At 36.7% G+C, this 17,724-nt stretch overlaps 1 protein-coding gene across 4 annotated transcripts; it reads left to right on the top strand.

The window, feature by feature from the left end:
* Positions 1-1,791: 1,791 nt before the first annotated feature.
* LOC121417546 (THAP domain-containing protein 5-like) lies at positions 1,792-16,309 on the top strand. 4 transcript variants are annotated; one of them, XM_041611284.1, is made up of 6 exons: positions 1,792-2,007; positions 8,339-8,544; positions 11,312-11,452; positions 11,772-12,106; positions 14,959-15,075; positions 16,274-16,309. In XM_041611284.1, the coding sequence occupies exons 2-5, from the start codon at positions 8,386-8,388 to the stop codon at positions 14,960-14,962; spliced, it is 639 nt and encodes a 212-aa protein (XP_041467218.1). In that variant the 5' UTR covers positions 1,792-2,007; positions 8,339-8,385; the 3' UTR covers positions 14,963-15,075; positions 16,274-16,309. The 4 variants fall into 4 exon arrangements, with proteins under 4 accessions (XP_041467218.1, XP_041467220.1, XP_041467217.1 ...); XM_041611283.1 differs by lacking the exon at positions 1,792-2,007 and adding an exon at positions 3,171-3,424; XM_041611285.1 differs by lacking the exon at positions 1,792-2,007 and adding an exon at positions 4,872-5,250.
* The last annotated feature ends 1,415 nt before the right edge of the window (positions 16,310-17,724 follow it).

The following is a 17,724-nucleotide window of genomic DNA, read 5'->3' as shown; positions in this document are numbered from 1 at the left end:
GGGGACGCGGAAGGGGGGGGGGGGCTTAGCCCCCTACTTTTTTTTCCATAACTGTGTACAAAAACGTAAAAATGACCATAAGATTGTTCGCATGGACAGCCCCCCACTTTTGGCTCAGCCCCCCTTACTTTGAAAACCGTTCCGCGTTAACCTATGTAATATTCAAATATATGTATATTTTAAAGTGAACGGTGTATTTCTTGAGTGAAATATATATATATATATATATATATATATATATATATATATTTAAGGTACATATATTTCATTTTACAGTGAAATATGTATTTCAGAAAAGTGATGTATACATGTTTTTTAGTGAAATATATTTCATTTCAAAGTGAAATATTTCTTTGAATAGTGAAATATATATATTTTTTTCAAATAATATATATATTTTTCAGAGTGAGATATACATATATTTTTTGGAGAAGTGAAATATTTTGGACAGTGAAATAGATTTTTGTGAGAAGTGAAATATAATTTTGTGTACAAGTGAAATACATTTTGGCACAAGAAATGAAACACATATTTTTGTGCTGTGAACGCCTAGCTAAGCAGTGTAATAAGCGCCTTGAGCACCTAACAAGGTAGATATGTGCGCAATATAAATACCCTATATTATTATTATTATCATCATTAATGTATTTTTGAAAGTGAAATATAAATTTCTTTGAATTAAATGGTCTAGTGGAAGAGAAACATATATACATAAGAAAAAAAAACATATATACATTCAAGTGAAATGTATCTTAAATTGATTCCCTATGGGCGTGCCATAAACAAATGAAGTAAGTTGACAAATAAAAACGTACATGTATTATTAATGGCTACTCCCAAGGTTGCCCCCTCATACGCATGCGCGCACACACACACAAACTCCTCTTTGCTCCGTACCCAACTCCCATTACTGTCATTTCGCCACGTTCAGGCATAGGCTAGACCTGTTTCTCAACAAAACAATATACCGTTATCTATTTCCGCTAGAGCATCCTGTCTATTTCCTCTTTCTAAACCATATGAATGAGATAAAGATTGCTAAATGTATGGCGTGCCAAGTGTACGCCAGTATATTCTGTGCAATTCAAGCAATTCCGTACACAAAATGTGTTTTTATTCAGACGAAAATCTTTTTGTCATGACGCTTTTCCAATTTCGTACACGAAATTTATTTTGTGTCACACAAAATCATTTTCGTCTCGACGAAATGCACAAAATAAATTTCGTTTAGACAAAATGTAATTGCGTCCACAAACTTCATTTGGCGTGCCATACAAAATGGCGCACCAAATGTCCGATGGTAAATTCCGTCCAATTCACGTCATTCCGTACACAAAAGTTTTTTTGTTCGTATGAAAATGATTTCGTCATGACGCAGTTTTATTTCGTATACGAAATTATTCTTGTCACACAAAATAAATTTTCGTCGAGACGAAATGTAATTTGGTCCACAAAATTTATTTCGGACACACGAAATGAATTTTGATCTAACGAAATAGCACCCCAATTGTCCAAAGGAAAATTCTGTAGGAAAATATGTGTTTCACTCCAACGAAATTCATTTCGTCATGATGCAGTTTGATTTCGTATACGAAATTTATTTTGTGTCACACTTATAATCAATTTCCTCGAGACGAAATAAAATTGCGTCCTCGAAATTCATTTCGTTGCGATGCAAATATTTATTCCGTCAACGAAATGATTTTGTGTCACATCACAAAAAATTCCGTCGACGAAATGATTTTGTGTCACATCACAAAAAATTCTGTCCATGTAAAATAATTCTGTCTCCTCTTTCTGGCAGGGAATATGAGATCGTCGCTGATTGGCTGCACCTTGCTCAAGCCGATATCTTCGCTCGATCGATATCCGGGCGCGGGACGGTCACACTCACAGGTCGGCATGTTGGTGAACCTTTCTTGTTTAGCTTAGATTTTACGTTATTCATGTCAACGAGAGCTGCAAACAACTTCTCTAATTGGTAGAATGTGGACGGACATTGCATTCGTAAGTTTAGCTATGTTTTCGACTTCAAAATTACGTTGAAAACAAAATGGGAATTCGTTAGTCGTTGCCAAACTTGCATTTGCAAGAAGCTGTGCAATTTATAGTCCCGTGTATTCAAGTTTGTGTAGGGTCCTACTGTAGTCGACCATGCCCATGCCAGGCCAGGGAGATTGGTCTTTTGTGCACACCTAAAATGGTAATGAATTATACAGGCTGATATTTAGGCCTAGATTTTGATAAATGGTGTAAAATTCATACTCAGACTGACTCAGAGCAAAATGCATGTTGAAATTGGAAACTTCATTGGATGACAAATTTTATATAATTATTGACTGTCTGAGACTGAGTCAGTGATTGACGTGATTTTATTTTTAGATTATTAAAAACAGCTTTAGCTTGGGCACCCACACGCATTGCGAGGTTAGTATTAATACTGGTAAATTAAACCATTGAACCATGTTTGGCAGTGGATTTCGAATTGACAGTTAATGAGTTAGTGGGTCGCGCATGCTGGCTTGCTGCGATCCCACTTCTGCAAGTGATGTCCACGTCCATAAGGCATTAAACACACCACTTCTAAGTAATGGCTTGGTTTTTCTGTGCGCTGTGCCTGTGGCATGTCAGGGGCGGATCCAGCTTTTATAAAGGGGGGGTTGGGGTGGTATGTGAGGGAGCGTAGCGACCGAGTCCAAGCGAGCGGAGCAAGCGAGGGTGTTTGGGGGGGTGTCCCCCCTCCCACGTAGGGAAAATTTTTGAAAATCTGTGTGTGAAAATGGCGTTTCCTTGCATCTAAAACACCACTATTTTTGATATAGAGGTCGTTGCCAAATTAACCCCCATGAAAATTTGTAAAATTAAGTTGCAATCCCCCATTTTTTTTTTTTTAATGGGGGGATTTTTGTTTGGGGATGAGAATCAGCAACCCTGGCCTAGATTGTCACTTCCGCGGTGGCCCGTGTCCTCAAAAAAGCTGATGGGGGGCAAAAAGGACTATGTGACATTTGTTCGCCCAACCCTCCCCCCAAATAAATAATAATAATAAATTAAATGAATACTACATAGAAATAGAATAAAATAAAATTACAAGTTTTTTAAAAAAGATAAGATTTAAAAAAAATGGTCCCCAGATTTTTTTTTTTTTTTTGGGGGGGGGTTGCAACCCCCCCTCTAGATCTGTTTCTGCATGTAATGAACCCTTGACTATGAGTTGGGCTTGTCCGTAGACTCTAATGTTAGAGTCGAGGCCTATCTCGGCTCGGGCCCAAAGATGCGCCACCGCGCACAGAAAAATCATGTGGTATGGACACCAGAAGTAAGAATGAGATCCCATGCGCGACCCACTGACTTAGATATCCACTGCCAAAACGGTTCATGGTACAGGGTATAGGGCAAGTCCAAGAAAAGGTCACCCTAGAAGGTAAAATTTTATCTCCAATTTAAGAAGTTATCTTTGGAGGGGTAAGAAAGCCTATCGCCTGTTGTGGTAGCCTAAGTATGTTTGGCCTAGGTCCTAGCCCCACTCATTACTAGTACAAGTTTAGTTACTTCGAGCGATGTTTGTGCCGGCTCCACTTCACCACCACTACTATACGCTCCATCTGGCTGAACATCGTGTCCGTTAAGTCGATCTGATATTCCGAGTGACAAAGGTGGGATTTTATGGGGAAATATAAAACTCATGGAACATCACGATCTTTAAAAACAAAACTAATATAGGAGGGGGTCCAGTGTCCGGACATGTTATCTTTTGGTTACACTTCGTAATTCAGAAGGTTCGTAATTCCAAAACACGTGAATTCATTATTGCCTGAACCACAATGTTCGTTAAATCGAAAAAGGGTTCGTTAATCCGAACATTTGTGGCGTAATTCCGAAGGTTCGTTAATCCGAAAACGAAATGAGGTTCGTTAATCCGAAAAAACTAAATGAACAACGAACCTCATTTTTTTTCGGACTAACGAACCTTCGGAATTATGACTCTCATTATTCCTTTTCGGATTAACGAACCTTTGGAACAACGAACGTCATTTCAATTTTTGGATTGTCGGACCTTCGGAACAACGAACCTTATTTCGCTTTCAGATTAACGAACCTCCGGAATATCCAAACCTTCGGAATAACGAAGCTTCGGAATTATGAATGTAAACAATCTTTTTGAAGCCTTCCTTTTTGTCTTTGGATTACACTAAAAATATGAATTCAATACTTGTTATCATCTTCTATTTTGTTCTTTATATTTCCCAACATTTTGTACTAAAATTTGATGAAACTTCGCTTCTAACTTTTTTCAAATGACTTTCTAACATTGATCGTGTGGACACACAACCTGTACGGACACACAACAACTGAGTGACCTGAAACTCAGGCAGGACGTTTAGCAATACTTGATTAACCTTATGCCCAAATTTCATGAACTAGGTTTCTAAGTTTTCATTTAAAAAACACAACCTTTTGTTAAGATTTGGTGTTGATGCCGCCACCGTCAGAAAAACAGCGCCTATAATATAATTTTACTCTCCTATGCAGGTGAAACAAAACGGAAGGAAAGAAGGGAAAACACAAATTTTGTGCATTTTCATGTATTTATTTTCAATAGTCTCGGCAGTGCAGCCGTCCTTGCATGGTAACTATTATATAAAGATTATCCAGCAGCTTGCAAAGGAAAGTCAGTTTCAAAGTAATTTCTTCAGTGCACAGATGAGGCGAGGGGGTCTTCGGGCGCTTGCCCCCTCTCCTCTCCTACAAAAATAAATTATGACCAAGAAAGTAGAAAAGAAAATGGTGAAATATATTTTTTCTGAATATTATGCTTTCATTGGATATTTATAAAGTTAAATATTTTTATTTTTTTTGCTCGCTCACAAAAAAAAGATCTGCCCAATTATTCATATCTAGCCCCTTCAAAACTTTGGCTCACTTCGCCACTGATTTGTTTCATCACACTTCTATGCAAATACTTACGCCTATAGAATAGAATACATTATATCCTACATAGAGTAAATCATGTATAGTACTATTGGTTCAAGTAGCATCATGTGACCGAATATATTTCAACTCTGACGTCATACCTCGATATATTTTTGGATACTAGTATATCGAGGTCTGACATCATTATTTCACAAAACTGGATCTAGCTAAACTCTCAGGCACACCGGCCAGCGCGCTCTCTCTCCCGGCAAGTCCAGCGATGTGTCGGCACAGGCACTGATCTGCGTTCTGCTGAGCACGATGGCTCAGAGAAAAGTAGGTAATTCAACTCAAGTAACCGGACTTTGCAAGCTCATCACATAGATTTTGGTTATAAATTATAAAAAGTTGGATAAAAAACAAATATATCAGGCGTTTCATTCGAAAGCATAGTGGGAATTATTAATCCTCGGTTGGACTGGCAAAACTACTATATTTCCCTCGGGGCTTCGCCCCTCAGGAAGTAATTGTCAGACCAACCTCGGATAAATAATTCAACTATACTTTCTCAAAGCCTGATATATTTGTTTACTATTTCTCATAATTCCATATGGCTTTGTGTAATTATTTTGTGTCCAGAATTACTTCATTAATATGAAATTTTATTCAGAATCACAAAAACTGCAAGCTCTCTTTTTCTCCTAATAATCAGAGACAAAATGAGCCCAAGATTTTGAGGGAGTCAGATGTGTCATATCAGGCAAAATTCAATAGAAGTTGTGAGCGAGCAAGCTTTTCATTAAAAAAAATCACATTTTGTAGCTTGACATAAAAATATTCAGAAAATGTTATATTTCATTTTTCTTTCCCTTTTTTTTTGGGGGGGGGGGAGAGCATCCCAAGCCTCCCCCCATCTATGCACCTCTGTCTAGTGTCTATATTACTGTTATATTGTTATTTCAAGACTAATTTTCATAGAAACGATTGGTTCAGAAAAAATATTAAACACATGCAGCCTTTCATGGAAAGTTCCCCCGGTTGTCCCGAAAAGGTTTGTTTTGTTTGACTTTCCTCCTCAACCCACCCTTTCGAGAAAAGCTCTCGCGGCATATCTCAACGTCCGTATGACATATTTGTCCTGCCCACCAGAGGTGAAGGCGAGACTAAGGGATCCAAATGTCGTCTGTCCGTCCGTCACAAACCTGTAATGACACATAACTCCACAACCGTAAGTCGCTTTTAAACCAAACATGGATGGTAGATGGACCTGGGTGACCTGCATGTTATGCTGCAGTCTGAGGTCATATGGTAAGGTCAAAGGTCTTTTTCAGGTCAACGTTACAGTTCACATGCAAGACTCTTATGACACCTAACTCCGCAACCGTAAGTCACTTTTCAACCAAACTTGGATGTTGGATAGACTTGGGGGACGTGCATGTTATGCTGCAGTCAGAGGTCACATGGTAAGGTAAAATATCATTTACAGGTTAAAGTTTACATGCAAGACTCTTATGACACCTAACTCCGCAACCGTAAGTCACTTTTCAACCAAACTTGGAAGGTAGATGGACTTGGGGGACCTGCATGTTATGCTGCAGTCAGAGGTCACATGGAAAGGTCAAAGGTCATCTACAGGTTAAAGTTTACATGCAAGACTCTCTTATGACACCTAACTCCGCAACCGTAAGTCACTTTTCAACCAAACTTGGAAGGTAGATGGACTTGGGGGACCTGCATGTTATGCTGCAGTCAGAGGTCACATGGAAAGGTCAAAGGTCATCTACAGGTTAAAGTTTACATGCAAGACTCTCTTATGACACCTAACTCCGCAACCGTAAGTCACTTTTCAACCAAACTTGCAGACTTATGCTGCAGTCGGATGTCACATGGTAAGGTCAAAGGTCATTTTCAGGTCAATATTAAAGTTTACGTGCAAGGCTGGTATGACAAGTGTTATTCCATCCCAGTAATTTCACAATGAAGTTTCGATATAATTCTTGCGTGCCCTCGCAAATCACAATATTTCTGGTTATTTTCATAAGTGGGCGAGACAAAAATTGCTTTTGCCTTGTTTTTTAGTCATGTTCAAAATGAATTAGTGATGATTTCATTTTTCTCGGCATTTTAATCCCCAAGTCTGCATGGTTTAATTATGTTTGATGCATGTTTTGCCTTTAGTAGACAGCTGGCAGCCCTCTGTCTCGAGGAGTATTTTTATATCTTTTTCTGTATTTGGTGAGTGAAGCCAACGAAATTCAGCTGAACAACCAACATAAAGGCATGGTCACACCGGCCGAGCGTTGTTGGAGCGGTAGGGAAAGAGGGTAGAATTTTTCTCTCAAAAGGGGGGAAAAAATCGAAAACAAAAAAAACTAAAATCGAACTTGAAAATGGTAAACGGTAGCGAGCAGTGATGATTTTTTTTTCTCTCCGCTCCACGACCGCTCCAACAACGCTCGGCCGGATGCCTTTACACTTAAGGGGAATCCAGCCTTGGTCATAAAATATAGTGTTGGAAAGGAGAAAATTAGATAAAACAGAATGGTGAAAGTTTGAAAGAAATCGGACCAACAATAAGAAAGTTATGGCTGCTTTAAAATTGAAATCCCTATGATTATGTAGATTTCAAAGTGGCAACTGGGTAAGTAAATTATGACAAGAGGCAAGGACAACTTTCCCATAGGCCATGTACTTAATTATCAGGGATTTGTGTTTTTCTCCTAACTGCCCTTCCCCTGGGGCAGTAATCTAAATATAACCCTGGTAGTATATTGTTTTATGTCCTCATGTGAAAGAAAAATAAAAATTTGAAGTAAAACATTTGAAAAAATGACATATTAGCCATTTTATGTATTGGAGTACATGGAAGAGTAGTCCTTGCCTTACATCACTGTGACATCACATATGTGGCCAATTTGCAGTCTCGTGGATCTAGGGATTACCAATATTCACAACTTTAAAAAAATAACTTTCTTATTATTTGTCAGATAGTGTTCAAACTTTCACCTATCAACTTGACTGATTTTTCTTATTCCCCTAAGAACAAGTTTTTATTTGGGTTGGATTCCCCTTTAACAGAGATTGAAGCTTTTGTTCTAGTTTTGGCTCTGCTATTTTTTTGATTGGATGTATTTCCTGATTTATCACAATAATTGCAAGTTTTATCATGATTTAACTTTTTGAAAATTATGCTATTATGTGATTAAGGCTACATCTCTTGTACTTTCTACCGATAGTCTCAATATAACGTTATTAATGGATTATTTCTTGTAAAAAATCCTAAAGATAGGAACTAACTCTGTGGTTAGTAGATAAATATGACTCACTTGTCCAGGTGTTGATAAACGGGCCGCTGCTGAGTAGGCCTAGAGTTTTCTTAATTATATATAATTGATTTCATGACATGTGTTTACATTTGCTGCAGATTCCCATTCAGCCGTTGGACTGAACTGGTACTGTAACACAGTATGGATGGTCAATATGAAGCAAGCTTCATCGAATTCCTCCAAGAGCTCTGAACTCTGTTCTGATCATTTTGAAGATGCTTGCTTTGACAGGACTGGGCAAACGATTCGTCTAAGACAGGATGCTGTCCCAACCACATTTAATTTGCCGCCTCGTCATCAGAAGGTACAGTAGATCTATATCATACGTGTTTTAAAGAAATATAATCTCTGTATTATCTATCTACCTTTGGTTTGACAGAACAATGTTTTGAATATTCCATTCTCAGTAGCCAAAGAGAAATGAAAATTATCCTATTCGGGTGGGTCACCATGGACCTCGGCCTATACTGTGTACCAGGGGACTGTGTATTTTAAGTTAACGCTTACTAAATGATCAAACAAATTAAAAATTTGGTTTAGCCCTACATAATTAGCATGAGCTTCTTTGAAATTGCAAAGCTAAGGGTGTATTGCTGATTTTTCATAATTTATTAAAATTCATTTTTGATAAATTATTTTATGCATAAATAAAGAATTCTCTGCTGTACAGTTAAGTAAATCTCTAAATAAGTTCCCAAGTTCTACAGTGCGTATGAAAAAATGGGATAGATTTGAAAAGTCTATAAAATTTTTGTTTCAAATTATGATCTCAATATTTTGGTGTCAATACATGCTATGGAGTCTTATCCTTCAAATGCTATTAAAATAATTTGGTTTTGTTCGTGCTTACGCAAACACAAATTTTTGTTTTGTCTGGGGTAAAAAAGGAAGCTTGCGCCAAAATGGCATAATATGATGGTCGGACTTCTTGCTATCAGCAGAATTCCTCTTAACCTTTTCATTATCTTTGCCATAATTTTCGAATTATGCAGTCGAAATTCATTTCCAAATCTACTTATTTATTTGGATAGTTGTGGTGTTGTTCCTTTTTAATATGTTCTCTTTTAGTTTTGAATATTCCTTAGGCAAGAACATTTTTTTAAACCAAATTATGGTAGAGCGTGTTTTTTTTCGAATCCTTTCATTGTGTTCTGCAAAGGTAATGATGCCTTTGAACAGTGGCATACTGAGGGGTGGGGGCTCGGGGTGCTCCCCCCCCCTCCCAATACAAAATTATGACCAAGGAAAAAAGTGGAAAGAAAAATAACAGAAAACATAGAAAGTGAAATATGATATTATTCTGAATATTATGTCAAAATCACAAAATTGGATATTTTAGTAAAAACTGGAAATTTTTGCTTGCTCGCTTCACAACTTTTTAATGCATTTTACCTGATCTGCCATATCTTCCTCCTTCAAAATTGACTCAATACACCATTGCCATTGAAAGACATGAATATTTTCTTGTTTGTCCTGTCAAGCACAATTAAACTTGGTGAAGGATTCAATGACCCCTTGAAAATAGGATTCATGTCTTTTATAGGTACCATTACATAAATTGTTTCACATAATTATTATCAAAGGTACCATAACATAATTTGTTTCACATAATAAAAAGGATTTGAATGATTACAAATAATCCCAATTAAAAATGCAAATCTTCTCACTTGGGTTGACAAGAAAGTCTCTTCTTACTTATGAAGGAAAATTCAAAGGTAAAAGAAGTTCAAATTAAAACCAATGTAATTCAGGTAAATGAATAAATTTATTAGTGGAATTTGACAGCATTTTTCGAAAATTATGGCAAAGATAATGAATATATTATAAGTCTGCTGATTAGCCAAAAGTCTAAAAGTATAAAACGTCCCGTGTTCGCTCAAGCATGAATTTATTTTTTAAATGCCATTTCAAAGATAAGATCTTAGAGCATCTATTAATATCAAAATATAGATATAATATTTTGAGACAAAGTAAAGATTTTATAATTTCAACCAATAAGTGCAAGAATAATGATGCATTTGTCATTTATGATTTAAAATAGAATTTCCATTGGATTAGATTTGTAAGAAAAATAATGTTTTTGAGCAATTCAAGGTCCGACATGAACTCATACATTGTTGCATTACTGCGTATCCGGATGCCGCAAACTTGGTCCCTAAACTTCTGCGAGACTTGACCAACAAAAAAATATGAGGACATGTTTCTAACTGTGGAATTATTGCAAAACATGTGGAGGGGGCTTATTAAAGTGATGGTCCAGGCTGAAAATATTTATACATGTAGCTTAATAAATAGAGTAGAAGTCACTGAGCAAAATGCCGAAAATTTCATCAAAATCAGATGACAAATAATCAAGTTATTGAATTTGATAGTTTATAACAGTAGTTTGTGAAAACGGTCGTCATGCATATTCATTAGGTGGGCTGATGATGTCACATCTCAAATTGTTCTTTTGAATTTTATTATATGAAATTATGTTTATTAAATTTTATCCTCCAAGAACTAGAAAAATTGGATTGACAACTGATTTAGTACATTAGATATTAATTGCTGAAACTTATTTCATCATAATGGAGACACATCATTTACACATGTATGAAATAATGAAAAAATTATGATTTTATGAACCAAACAGAAAGTGGGGATGTGACATCATCCCACCTAATGAATATTCATGATATGACTATTTTCTCAAAATATTGCTAAACTTTAAACTTCAATAACTTTATTATTTGTTATCCGATTTTGATGACATTTTCAGCATTTTGCTCAGTGGATTCTACTCTATGTATTAAGATATAAATATTTTCAGCCTGGACCATTCCTTTAAGACCCCCCCTTCCTCCTTTGGGGCCAGATAGGGTTAATAAATCATCATGAATATTTAAACATGTTTATTTTGCTGCACGTCCATTGAAAAGGATTCATTTCTAAACAAATATTATTCTAAATGTACTATTGAATATTAATTTGACAAATTTAAAGTCATTTTTTCATTCTTGCATCTCGGTTTATTCAATTTTTTTTTTTTTTTTAATGTTTTTTTTTTTTTATTCACTCTTCTCGTACAGAATGCACACAAACCAGGGAAACCCTCGAAAGAAAGTCATTTAGATTCAGCAAGCAACCTCCCAGATACTGCAAAGACACCTGTACCAAAGTCTTCAGCACCTTCCCTGGGACTACTACTCAATGCCAAAAATCTAAGAGGGGTAAAGTGGAAGATAACAGCAACATATATCTAAATGGGGTATTGTACAGTATGATTGATCAACCAATGATACCAGTTGTATTCTGACATTTAAATCCATGTCCCTCTGACCAATGTTGTCAAATAAAAACCTTGCTTTGAGCATAACATCCTCAAGGTGGTCTGAAATTCTATTAGAAGGTACATGTACTCTTCTGTGGAAGTTCATTTTATGCTTTGACTGCTAATCTATAAGTTTTATTATCAATATGCTAGTGTTCTGAAGTTGATGTGTTAATAATCAATTGTTTTAATGTTTTATTCTATTTAAAACATAATAGATGGAGACCAGCAGCATGGCAGCAGGAGCTAATGTTGGTCGTGATGAGGCATATACCACCATCAACAATGCTGCAATTGCAGTCACCACCACCAAGTCTGCTTCTGTCACTGCCATCACCATTGCCACCGCCATTACCAAGACCACTCCTGACACAAAGCCCCCAAGTCCTCAACTGACCAGATATTGCAGCTGGAGAAGGATATACCAGGAACTTCAAAGCCAGGGCTTGCCAGTCTCCTACAATAAGAAAAATGCCATGGGCCCATCTAATGAACTAGTAGTAGAATATTTGGCCACAGTTGTAGAAATGCAGAGACTAACATACTGCCACAGGTAAAAATCAATGTCAGATATGATGGATAGTCTTTGAAATATGGGTTGCAGAATGAATATCAGTAAAACCCATCATGATGTGCTATCTGATTTAACCCTAAAAAGACCGTGGGAGCCCAAAAATTTTCACGATAAATCCACAACGTGAAAGATTGTGCCGCGTCATTATAAAGCCTTTTTTAAAAAAAGTTTATGAGTGTTCAGACAAAATTTGTGACACCTGGGTACCCGGTTCTGCAATTATGCAACATTGTGCATTGTGTAAGTACACATGTCAGAATTGCACTAAAATGTGATTTTATGGACAAATCCAATGCAAAATCTGTTTCTAGCCAGAATTCATAATTGTATCGTACCGGTTAATGTTTATTTTTACTGATTAAAATCTATTAATTTCATTGTGCTTATGATCAGAAAATTTTGTCAACAATATAAAAAAAGTAAAAAAAAAACAAAGAAATACTTAAGAAAGGAAAAAAATACATATGAAAGGTATGTGATATCAATTAATTTTTATGTGTCTGAACAAAAACTTCAAGGTCTGTGTTTATAGATTTCCAGCCAAATTCTAATTTCATGCATGATTTAGTAAAACATATAATTCTAAATAATTTTAGAATGATCAAATATACAATTTTTTCATCTGTGGCAGGCATTTTGCATTTCTTCACAATTGCGCAATTAACGGTCAATATTGAGGGCCCCCACTCCCCTTCCGCCCATCTTTCCTGCCTCCAAAATACCCTGGCAGTCTTATTAGGGTTAGATTAAGTCTACATTAAGCAAACATAAAATTCTTACAATTGAATTCAGTGGCGTAATGAGCCAAATATTTTGAGAGGGCTAAATATGGCGAATGGAACAAAAGTTCTCCAAAGAGAGCGAAGGGAGTGTGCAAAATTTTAGAACTTTTTAATACAGAAATCAAAATTTGGAAAGATTTTGACGTAATAATATCCAGTAAATACTCTCTATTTCACCCTTTCTCGTTCGCTTTCTTTTTCTCCTTTTCTTTCTTGGTCGTTAAACATTGGGGGGGGGGGCAGTCAGACCGCAGGTCCCTATGCTAATGAGCAAAAAGTCCAGATACATCCAAATCATCTCGTGGCTGAATCCTTGCAAAATCTTGTGATTCATGAGATTTTCTTTCTCGAGTCTAAGAATTTACCTGTTTTAAAGAGAAATTCCAGTATTGGTAACGATCTCAAAATGACTTTTTACAGAATCTAATATAATGACCACCCAAGTGTCTGTTTGTATGAATAAAAAATATGTGCCAAAGGATTCTGGAAGAAATTGTGTAATTGCTGAGAAATAAGCAAAATAAGCTCATATTCCAGCAATAATAATACACTGTCCCACGTGTGCCTATCTGTGTTGGTGATCTTCAGTGTGAACATTTTTCAGCGTAGATTTCAAGATTTCACAAAGTTCAGTTTATGTAACTTTACCAAATCTAGATCCTCGATGATATACTGACAATTAAGCCAGACTTTCTCATGAAATCAGTGTTTACTGCAACTACTGGCATTTCTTTTTAACCTCAAGTTAAATTAAATATTATTGCACTATCAGATAGAGTAAAAGTTACTCTTTCATATTGGTCATTTATTTTGTATACAATATTTTGTTAAATAAGTAAATTTCTGGCCTGAAAGTGTGCCTCAAAACTTAATTTTCTTCTTCCATTTTCTTTTGCACATTGTGCAAACTTTTTATTTTGAGCCTCAATGATATCCATATCACCATAAAGCTGAACTTCTTTTCTTTCTCACAATGCCACTCTTGATATGCGGCACCTTTTAATCGGGTCAAGATCACACTTTTCCCACTAAGGTACAATACGAGATTTCTGTAATTTTGTACTTGCATGAAATCCAGAGTTCTGATTGGCTGGATAAGGTTCACAGAACAACAGGCACAGGGTATTTGAGGAGATTACCACATGGGAAGTGTGACCTTCCTACGAACCCTGGCACTGGAACCGTTGGAATTTGCCACTGGGTGGTCTATTTGACCAATCAGAATGCAGTATTCTTGTTTTCAAACTGCTTTATGTACTTGGCGAATGAAAAGTGTGATCTTGACCCGATTAAACCAATTCTTATTTTGAAACCTATATCGTTTCAAAGCATACATATTCAGCTTTATCATGATATAAAAATCATTTGGGCTCAAACACAAATAAAGTGTGAAAATAGCAACTTTTGTCTGGTGAAAATATTTATTTTATAGCATATTTTAGATCAAACTTTGAACCTATATTACAAAATCTTTGAATAAATCCAAACATATGACATGAAAGAATGATTCTTCTTCTTTACAATGGTACCAAATTCATGAAATTCGATGCACAGTTAGAGCAGCAATGACCGAATGAAAAGGTGTTATGGTCCGCGTCAAGCTCATTAAATATACAAAACATCTCAAGTCATGAATATCATTTGGATGAAAGAAGCCACTCTCTTGGGACCTGCAGTCTGACTGGGGGGCATGGCCCCCATCTATACATCAGTGATGGATTTAATACTTTTTGCATGTACGATGACGATGCTCGCTCTCTCTCACCCATCCTCACTATGTGTATATGTGTGTGCAAGATGAATTATGAGGAATAATTGCATGAACTGACGTTTTTCAACCAGAGATTGATCCTTATATATTATTTACTATTGCATTTTTGTTCATCATATTGACCCATCTTGACCCCTTTACCCCCCCCCCCCTGACAAAAACCTAATAGTCAAATGAAGTTTCCTTTTCTTTTCTTTTGATATACATGTAATGTATTCATGTGAGAAAAAAAATTATAGTGCCAAACATTTTTTGAAAATTTTAATTTATTCCTTCAGGTGAGGTTTTGTCCACAGTTCCAGAAGGACACAAAATAGTATCAGAAAGTCATGCCAGAATCAACAACTGAAGGGTTTGAAGAGCCAGATAAAGAGCCGAGAAATGTGATTTTAAAGGTAAGTTAAACTTATTTATAATTCTGATTCATTTTGGCATAGAAAGTAAGTCATAATAACAATTTGAATTATTTTTGTCTTCTTGATTTGCTCTTTGTCAGGAATCCAAATTTTAGAATTAAACTCTTAGTTTGAGGTGTTGATGATTTTTTTTTCAGCTGCAAAAGTAACAAACCAATATCAATCATTGGTCGATAATGTGACTTGCTTTCTCTTGCCAAATTGGTACATGTACATGTATATTCTGCATTTCTATAATGATTGACCCCACCACTAGCACATAAGATGCAACATGTCAAATAACTGTCAAACTCACTTCATCATGTATTTAATTATTAATATTTCATTAAAGGAGTAAAAGGACTCAGAAAGATTACCCGAAAAAGCTCACAGAATTTTTTTTACTGGTAGACCCTTTACATTCATTTGATGAATTGAGTTCATGCAAAATCAACTGAATGTTATGAGTACAAAATCCTGTTAATACACCTTACTGTGAGGCTATTCTGGTAGGTCATCCCGGGAGTGCCTGAGGATCTTGTCCATTTGGATAAATCTTGCAAAGTACCAAGAGGTGCCTCCACCCCCCCCCCCCCCACTCTATTAAGGGTTAACAATGAAATTGAAATTAGGAATAAGTTTAGTATCTTCCCGGGGGGGGGGGGGCACTCAGTATATAATGCATAGTGGGTATGTGCCGCGGAGGGGACCCCCATTTTCACACTCAAATTTCCGTTCCAAGGCATAGCATTTTTGCCTTGTTGATAAAAAGAACAAAGAAAGCCGCTCCAAGGCATAGCATTTTCTTCTTATCGAGAAAAAAGAGGGAAATCCGCTCCAAAGCTAGCATATTTTTCGTTACGCCGCTCCGATCGCATTGAACGAGTCGAATTTTGGTGAAAAGCGGCCGCAGAGCTCCCCCGGCGGAGGCCGCGCTAGCTGCATCATGCACGCATGACCGTTCCGTGGGGATGCATACGCACTCACACGCTGGCGATCCGTTCCAAGGACCCCCGTTTTCACAAACATTTGTCGTTCCGAAGCCCGTTCCGAGGACCCTCCTTTTTACAATAAGCCCGCTCCAAGGCCCCCGTTTTTTGTCTCGCCCGCGGCACACCCCCACCACATTTTTGGTCGAGTGCCCCCCCCCCCCGGGAGTATCTTGCTCATATGCATTATAAATTAATTACTATTTCAGGTACTTCAATCACATGCACAGTAGGAGCAAAAACAGCAGCAAACACACAGGAGATGTAACACTACATTGACCAACAGCAACAACTACAGCAGCATCAACAATTTCTGCAGGAGATGCAAAAACCACACTGGCAACCTCAACAACATCAAGGTGTCCAACAAGCACTCCGGGAACGTTAACAGCAACCACAGCTTCAGCTGGAGTTTCAACAAACACATCAGAAAAAAACCAACAGCAGCAAAAAAAACACTTATGAATAATGAAATGAATCTAATTGAAACTCAAAAGCCAATGACGCAACATCTTTGACAAACTGAGACAATTATTCATTCTTTTACAGGATAAAGAAATACTTTTTTAAAGTGTAAATTTGCAGGAACACAATGGATGTTCCTATGTATCTATTTAATGAAATAAATTTGACTTTAATAAATTCAGTAAATTCAATTCAATAAATTTAGTGATTCAATAAATATCTACTTTTATTTGTCAATGAGTGAAAATACCTGTATTTTCTATTTAGAATGACAAAAAGCAATTTATCAATTCAATATCATCAAAAACTTTAGCAATATGGTTGTTAGGCCCTCCAAATTGTTGATATTTTGATGAAAAAGCCGTTTCTGCTGCAATATTTGACGCAACTCAAATAGATCAAATATTGTCGCAGAAATTGTCATTTGCCCCTGAAAGTATCTGCGGCAAATATTTGACGCAGCTCAAATAGCTGCATCAAATATTGCCGCAGAAATTGTCATTTGCCGCTGTTTTGAGATTTGCCGCAGAAAATGGGAGTTGCCGCTGCGGCAAATGTTTTATGAAACGGGCCCCAGGTCAATCAAAATATTTTCGAATTCGTGCTGGTGAGCAACACGTTCACTCCCAGCGATAGGGACTTGTTTAAAAATGGCATAGGAAATATGCATTTTCTAAGTATGGTAAACTCATAGTAGAATTTAGGTGTTGCAAGAATTAAATTGTGAATGAACTGTATTGGTAGGTAAGACATGCGTAGAGGATTATTTGTCTTTATCCATTTCTATTTTCCACATTTTTCTTTTGTTTGACTTTATTTTCTAGGGGAAGCCCCACTCCCCCATTCCTGTGGATGCCAATTGGTTGGGGGCTTGGAATAGTGCAAGTTAAAAGGGTGAACCTGAACTTTATAGATATCAAGAGAGAAAGAATTGGAAAGTTAAAATGAATAAAAAGAAAGATGGAGAGAGTGAGAAAGATGGTGGACTTTCAAGGGGCATTAAAAAATCTCATATTAAAACATCATTTTTGTTTTTGTAATTATTCTATTTACCCAGGGTCAGTCAAAATATTAGCATCCACAGGAGGGTGGGATCCTTCCCGCCTTAAAACTGAAATCTAAAGAAAAGTGTAGAAATGGATAAAAGACAAAGATCCTCTGCGCATGATTTACCAGCAAATGCAGCTCATTCAGA

This window comes from Lytechinus variegatus, chromosome 6 (genome assembly GCF_018143015.1).
Source record: "Lytechinus variegatus isolate NC3 chromosome 6, Lvar_3.0, whole genome shotgun sequence".
Classification (NCBI taxonomy): Eukaryota; Metazoa; Echinodermata; class Echinoidea; order Temnopleuroida; family Toxopneustidae; genus Lytechinus; species Lytechinus variegatus.
This window is presented reverse-complemented; position numbering and strand designations above follow the sequence as displayed.

What these genes read in the sequence shown, in the direction of transcription:
- LOC121417546 (XM_041611283.1), top strand. Translation starts at nt 3,379, where the DNA reads ATGGTACAGGGTATAGGGCAAGTCCAAGAAAAGGTCACCCTAGAAG. An exon ending in AGAAAAGGTCACCCTAGAAG is followed by an intron (nt 3,425 to 8,338) that starts GTAAAATTTTAT and finishes CATTTGCTGCAG; the next exon opens with ATTCCCATTCAGCCGTTGGA. An exon ending in ATGCCAAAAATCTAAGAGGG is followed by an intron (nt 11,453 to 11,771) that starts GTAAAGTGGAAG and finishes AAAACATAATAG; the next exon opens with ATGGAGACCAGCAGCATGGC.